General features: G+C 53.7%; 1 protein-coding gene across 1 annotated transcript; it reads right to left on the bottom strand.

Annotated features, from left to right (window-relative positions):
- Positions 1 to 6,411: 6,411 nt before the first annotated feature.
- Positions 6,412 to 7,008, bottom strand: LOC136505717 (uncharacterized). Its single transcript, XM_066500859.1, has one exon. The coding sequence runs from the start codon at positions 6,951 to 6,953 to the stop codon at positions 6,609 to 6,611; it is 345 nt and encodes a 114-aa protein (XP_066356956.1). The 5' UTR covers positions 6,954 to 7,008; the 3' UTR covers positions 6,412 to 6,608.
- Positions 7,009 to 7,692: the final 684 nt, after the last annotated feature.

Genomic DNA, 7,692 nt, shown 5'->3' with positions numbered 1-7,692 from the left:
CAGTGGTGAACTGGATTCCTAGCTAGCGCTCAAGCTCGTCAACCCACCACGACATCACTGGCTTCCCGCTCCATCCGATCGTGTTCCTCCCAAAGGAAACAGGACTTGTGGATCGATGTCGCCTCTACCTCCTATAAAGTGAGAAGCAAGCACGCTTAAGACAACCAGTGGAAGACCAAAGGGTTCAGGACAAACACTAAAAACATAGAAGGCTTACCTCAGTGACGCATGGTAGGTCAATTGAGACTGCCTGATGGACGAGCTCAACCCACTCTAAGGCCTCCTTGAGCTTTGCCTTTGTTTGGGCGAGGTCGGACTCCATCGATAGTCCTCTCTCCTCCAGGAAGTGCTTGAGCGCAACCTCCTCCTCATCGTGAAGGATGAACCATGCCTTCCTCAGGTCGCCAGGGTAGGGCCACACCAGCTCATGGGTTGCCCCCAACCCACTGGAAGATCTAGCCGCCACAACATCGTATGACGACCGGACCACCGCCAGCTCCTGCGACGGTGGGATGGCCGCTGGCTCCACCCTAGCACCTGCCTCACTAGAGTAGGGGATCTCCACTATCTCAACTCCATGGCCCGCTAGAGGATGTTTTGCCTTTGGCCTGGTCACGACTCCTCCTGACCCCTCTAGCTCCGACCAGGAGGGTGAGCCGTGTATTCCTCCACCGAGCAAGGTAGGGAGCCCGGTCTCCCTCCTCTCTTCCACCATGGCTGTTGGGGCAGAGATCGCAAGGGCCACCTCCGACCCAACCTCTGCCATCGCCACGGGGATCGCCACTGCCGTCGTTGTCGTACTCACGATCGGCCGGGAAGGCGTAACCCTAGAAGAGAAGGTCACATCGCTGCCAATATGCTTTCCCCGCCGCTCGTCGTGATTTGCTGTAGGATGGGCCTCTACTCCTCCCACACGGGAGGCAGGGCGATGCCCAGTCCCATCAGTCCCTAGCCGCTGTAAAAAAAGTACAGGTCGGTCGTGCTCAAAGAACTCAACTATGAGACCAAAAAGGAACAAAGATGCATACCTGGACGAAAGCAGCAGGGCCCTAAAGCCCTGACCCACTGGCAATGAGCCCGCCAGACGAGGACCGCTCATGGGTCGTGACCCACGCCCCCTCACATCGATCAAGGGGGGAGTCGACTTGGTCGGTTCTTGATTGCCCCATGAGTCACCGCGACCGCTGGCTCATGGTGCGTCCACCAGAGCAACTGATGGGGTGTCTCCCTGTTGTGGGTCATGCGCACGCACCGACCTCAAAGATGCAGGGGTACGAGCACACTCCTCCGATCGGCTGGCCTGCCCTGCCATGCTCGGAGCAGGGGGGTGAAGCCAACGATGCCTCCGAAGGGTGCGACGCCCATGCCCGCTTTGCCTCTCGCTCGACGATAGTGTTCGAGCTCGTGGCATGCTTCCTTGACATGGGAACGTCGTGGTGCCTCTCTGTATCATGCCCACCACCGACAGACGGGGTCATAGCGCACGACGCTCCATCAAGGTTGCGATGACACCCCTATCTCCATCATCCTCTGAGGTGCTCGCATCACCACCCATCTCCGTGGGCTCCTCCTACTCGAGCTCCGCCTCCACGTCGCTCTGATTTTCACTGGCCCACACCCACCGGGCGATCTCCTTCTCCTTCTCATCCCGCCTCTGAGCCTTCTCAGCTCTCTTCTTCTTCTTAGCGACTGCTGCCTCCTTCAGGGCAGCTTATCGAGCCACGCCCTCCGATCACCTTGGAAGATGCGGCTAGGATTTGTAACCGGCGAGTCCCTACTGAAACGGATAACTCGAAGTCAAAACAAAGGAGAGCAAGAGAAAAAAGGTCACGGAATAAGGAGAGGGGAGCATATCAGATTGGACAGCTTTAGTGGTGTGGAGAGGTCCGGGCTTTCCTTCGAGGGTCTCCATATCCCTCAGTTGTAGCACCTGGTCGAGTCGGCTCCAGACTTCATCCTTCACCAACTCCTCCGGCGATGCGCAGTCAAGATCTATGGGGTCGGAGTAGTTCCACATCGGCCACCTCCTCTCTGCCAGCGGGGTGACACGATGGCAGAAGAAGGTGTAGAACACCCACTAGCCCAACGAGGCTAGTGTTGCACTAGCTTCTAGAGCTCCACCTCGATGACCTCTAGTTTGTTCTATAGACTAGAGAGACCCCACGACCAGCTCTCCCACCTCTTCGGCCTTCTTTCGGTGAACAACAGGAATGGCGCCTCCTGCTAGGTTCCTGATGTAGAACCACTCCCCATAGCCACCCTCGATTAGAGTCATAGGGGGAGTACGCGGGGTAGGAGCCCTGACGGCCTCGGCTTCTTCTGCAAGGTAAAGCCCCCAACCGGCATGGTCCTAGGCGGCTTCCCCTCCGACAAGGCTCGCCCGGTGAAGAACCGACAGAAGAGGTCCATGTGTGGCTCTATCTCGAGGAAGGCCTCACAGACTGGTGACGAAACCTGAAACATGCAGCACCCCAGTCGGATTGAGGTGTTGTAGCTCCAGGCCCCACTCATTGAGGAGCCCGTGCAAGAACCAGTGCGCTGGGATATTCTAGCTCGCACTCGTGGAAGGCGAGGAAGGAGACAACCTCATTGGCTTGAGGTCATGGAACAACTTCCCCTAGAGCAGGAGCCCTCCAATGCGCCACCTCCTTCAGGGGAAGCAGCCCCTTCTCGGTGAAGGCTGCCCGCACTGCCTCATCTAGGTTGGATGGCCTCTAGTTCAACATCGTGCTCTAGACTAACGAACGGATCTATGAGCTCTCCTCTCCCTCATTTTACCCTCTTTCTCCTAGGAACCTGCTGTGGCACACGAATGCGCTTGGCAAGAAGGAAGGAGGAGAGGCGGACAGATGGAGAAAGGCAAAGGAATGGGATCACAACCCTCTCCATTCTCCTATTTAATGTGGATAGGCATGTGGTGGGATGCGTCCTAACTGATGGGACACACCCTGCCCAATGAAATGTCACCCGGTTAAAGCGGGATATGGCCTGGGTAGGGCCCACCACTACCGCAACCTAGGCATAGGAAACAAGGCGCAACCGCATGCAAACGACCCTCCACCTTCTTGGGTAGGGTTTGGAAGGGCTCACCAATAGGATCTCCATCGAGGAGAGACCAATGGGCTACCTGAGTCAATCGGATGGCTCAACCGATGGCCGAGAGACAGGTAAGGAGCAGTGGGATACCCCATGCGGGCTATGCCGTCTCTATCACGAACGACGGACATGGATCCCATACGGACATATCCGAGAAGAGCTCCTCAAACATGTCACTTGAAGTCATCAAGGTAACTTTACCAAACTGTCTTACTTTATTTTTTGATGCATGATCATTCATTCATCCATGCAATCATGAATGCATTCACACATTCATCCATGCAATCATTCATTTATCCCATACATCCAAAGCGTCGCATATGCAATTGATGCATCACAACGCTTCAGTGTTGCATCACGAAGCGGTAGTCGCCTCATTCGACATGAGCGACGACCGACCAGGGTTTCGAAGGCTGGCCCGCGAAGGGCTCGAGGCCGCCTCACGTCAAACAGAGCCAGGGGTGAAAATGTAGATGAGCCCTAGCGGCCCTCGCCTGATCTGCTCAGAAGCACACAGGGTCATCTCGACCTTCTCGTTCGATCCTAACCTCGAGCCATGCCCACAGAATCTCCATCGAGGAGAGGCCAGTGGGCCACCTGAGTCGGTCTTTGGAACAGGCTAAGGCATCGGTTGGGAGGTAGGTTAAGGAGTAGTGGAATGCCACATGAGGGCTATGCCGACCCTAGTTATGAACTGATGGACCTGTATTCCGCTCAAACGTGTCCATTAAAGAGCTCACCGAGCACGTCACTTGAACCATTGAGGCAACCGACGTTAGCTCAGCCCCTCCTATTGCGAAAAACCATGGATGGGGTAACTGCACGAAACTAGACCAACCCCTACCAAATCCAACAGGGCTCAGGGGCTCGGGTCGCCCGATGCCGACTCGGGAAACCAACCAACCGCGTAGGTCGTGGGTGGGACAAACACGGGCGAACACCCCAACCTAGAAGAAACACAGGAGTCTAGTGACCCTAGGAAAGAGTACCAAGATACTCAGCCTCCAACTGACTCACCTAGTCAAACGCAGGCTCAGGGAGCTACACCCATCGGGTGCGCTCGCGCACACCCAGCTGGCAAGTCAAAAAAACCCCAGATGATTCTACCTGAATCACCCGGGGGCTCGGGGGCTCCTTGTAGGGTTCATAAACCTGAGGTCCTTAATGGGCCCACTTCCCAGCAAAAGCTCGACCTAGCAGAGGGCATTACAAATGACGCTGCAACTCCTGGGCTGGCCCAGATACCTAACGATAGGCTGGAAGACCGATCCAGTATCTGACCGGAAGGCCTGGCCAAGGAGGGGATGACGCTCACTTCTGGCTTCGACCCGCTTCTCCGACTGGAAGGCCTGGCCAAGGAGGGGACGATGGTTGCTTCTGACTTTGACCCGCTTCTCCGACCAAAACTGCATGGCCGAGGAGGGGACGACGCTTGCTTCCGACTCTGACCCCTCCTCCGATTGGAAGGCCTGGCCAAGGAGGGGACAACACTTGCTTTCGGCTCCGACCCGCTTCTCCGACCAGAAGGCCTGGTTAAGGTGGGGACGACGCTCGCTTCTGACTCTGGCCCGCTTCTCCGACCGGAATACACCGAACCTCTGCTTACGGCTCTTCTCCTACCGACGCGGTCGGAGCAAACTGGGAACGACCGGCCGGGGTACACCACTCAGTGAGGACCCAAGAAATCAGGCGGAGCAGATAAGGCAAGGCGCTCAAGTCAAACCGTAATACCGAGGGACCGTACCCTGTACACCTGTAGAACAGTACTAGTCAGGGCATGCCAGAAGGGTGCTTTGCAACCTTCCAGACATGTCAGAACACGAACAGTATTGTGGGCACTGACTATTTGTCCTATAATATGGTAGGTGCCGACATTTGTCCATACCAAAAAAACGATGGAGCCTACCACATGCATCTGGACGTCAACAGTATTGTGGACGCCGACAAACTGTCTTGTACCCGACGGCGTGGGCAACAAGACTAGGAAACACACACTCTCTGTCTCTTAACTTGTAAGGTCGTCCCCTCCACCTGTAAAAGGGGATGCGCTCCCTCCTAGGAGGAGGACGGTCGACGGTCATTCTAGGCTCTCTATCTGCTAGCTTTAGACATTCTATGCACTCGAACAGCTCCACGGCTCTAGAACTCAAAAGCTACATAGAGCATACGTTCTAATACTCAGCGCACGTAGGAGCTCCCATCACTCTTGGCCCTTCGGTCCAGAGTTCGACCGGACCTCTGACACCCCTCATCTTATTCTCACTCGTTTGTAACCCCACAGCAAACTTCGAGCACCTGGGCTTAGGAATAAAGTCATTGACCGACTGAAACTGGACGTAGGGCACGTTGCCTGAACCAGTATAAACCCTGTGTCATTTAGTGCTAGGCCACATCCGATCACAACATATGGCAAAACTACAAATATTTACGTGTTGGTCACTTTTTGCACCGACACCAGCCGCCCCTACAAATCGACGTATTTGTAGGAGCGGCTCGTATTACTGTGCCATTTGTAGGGGCGGTTGCTGTGCTGGAGCCTGAGCACGCCACTGTAGGGGCTACTCCAATGCCAGCTGCCCCTAAAAAAAACTCCGTTGTTATAAACTGTTTATCACGTAGTGACATGTAAGGATGAAAACGGAACGGAAATATCCCGAACCGAACCGCATCGTTTTCTATATTTAATCCGACCGAATCCGCATTTTCTTGTCCGACTTTACCGTTTTCGTTTTCGCATTTGAGATGTTTCGTATTTCGAATGTAAAAGTAGAAAACGGTTTACACATTTTTCGACCGTTTTCTACTTTTCTACTTTTAATTTGAAATATTCCGAATTCAAAATTCGGTTTAAACCGAATTTGGCCAACTGCACAGGTCATACAGCCCAATTACAGGCTGCTCACCACGCAGCTGTGTTCTTTCTGCCGGTGGCTAGCTGCCCTCTCTTATAGACGGCGCCCAGCCTCATCTCTCTTATTATGTATTTGGTCGTGCACTTGTTTAATGCTATGCACTTGAACTAGATCATGCACTTGTTAGTTGTGAACTTGTTATGTATTTGGTCGTGCACTTGTTTAATGCTATGCACTGTGGGTCGGTATTTCGTATTGAATTTTCGCATACCGACCGTGTTCGACATAATTCCGCTCGAATTGGTTCGTTTTCGAAATTCTAGATATTCCGTAAGTTCGTGTTCGTTTTCGTGTCCGGCTTGTCCGCTTTCGCTTTCGCTTTCGTATTTCAAATGTAAAAGTAGAAAACGGTTGAGGAGTTTTTCGACCGAGTTCGACCGTTTTCATCCTTAGTGACATGAGCTCTCTATATAAATAGACATTTATTATTGGGGGAACAAAGCGAAGACTATACACATCAACATATGGACCACTCCATAGTGAATTACTTGCAAAAGAAAAAAAACGAGAACTAGCAAAAGAAACAGACATGTTAGGACGACCGCGTTTCCTCACAGGCCGGGAGCTGAGATCAACTGCATGCTACAGCGCTGTTTAACTCTAACCTCGGCACTGGTAGATGGCCAGGCAGCCGCGGCTATAGGCCTGCCCACGAGCGGGGCACGGGCCGTAGCAGGCGGCCTTGCTCGCGGCGAGCGCCGCGTAGCCGATAGACCCGCCCCCGTAGAGCGCCCTCCTCCGCGGGTACGCTGCCTCTTCCACGCTCTCCACGAAGCTGCTTGCGTCGTCCTCGACGCGCCGCAGCGCGTGCAGAGACGACGGCATGGCCTGAGCACCAGCCGACAAGTCGGCGGCCGCGGCCTCGGCCTCGGCGGAGCTGGTGAGGAGCGCCCCGGCGGCAAAGAAGGCGAAGACGAGCAGGACGAGTCGAGTTTGCCGCTCCATTATTGTGTGGTTGCAAGTGTTCTCCTAACTAGTGCGGCAGTGCATATGCGGCAGGGAGTGTTGGGGGCGGTTTTGTATCGATGGGATCTGGCGGGTGCGGTGGTTGCTGTGGAGTGCGACAGCAACAGCACGCCTAACGATACACGTGAAGCTAGGCGACGGGCTTGTTGTGCCTTGCTCTTGAATGATTAAAGAAGCACCTTTTCATCAGGAACATTGGATCAAGTTGTGGAGTCTAGCTAGTAGTGTGCCCAGCTACCTGTGTCATGCATGTAACTAATAAAGTTCTGTCATCTGTGCCGTCTTGGTTAGGCATCCATGGCGGTTGTTGTTTGCCAATCCATAACTCAATTAGGGTAGGCGGGCACCGCAATGGTTGTTCGTTAATCAATAACTCAGCTTTTCTGATAGATGATCCGTGTCTCAGAGATGACTTCTGGTTGTCCAAGCATAATTCAAGGACTGTCGTCCATATGATTTCATATAGCTAGGCTAATTTTCTCTTGAAATGCTCTTGATTTGTTTTTTAAACCATTAGCAAACTTATCTGTATGTTGCAAAGAAACCTAATACATCTTAAAATCAGACTCCATCACTACTGGAATGCCTCTATAGAGGCGGCTGGCTCCTCTTGTGCCTTACAGAGGTGGCTGTCCAACCGTCTCTAGAAATGGGATTTGTGGACGTGGCTAGCTCCTCTTGTCCTTTACAGAGGTGGCTGTCCAACCGCCTCTAGAAA

The sequence above is a fragment of the Miscanthus floridulus genome, chromosome 14 (genome assembly GCF_019320115.1).
Source record: "Miscanthus floridulus cultivar M001 chromosome 14, ASM1932011v1, whole genome shotgun sequence".
NCBI classification, from domain to species: Eukaryota; Viridiplantae; Streptophyta; class Magnoliopsida; order Poales; family Poaceae; genus Miscanthus; species Miscanthus floridulus.
Note: the sequence above shows the minus strand (reverse complement) of the source record. Positions and strands in the feature narration are given on the sequence as shown.

Excerpts from the sequence above, each read along its gene's own strand:
- LOC136505717 (XM_066500859.1), bottom strand. The coding sequence starts at position 6,953 with ATGGAGCGGCAAACTCGACTCGTCCTGCTCGTCTTCGCCTTCTTTGCC.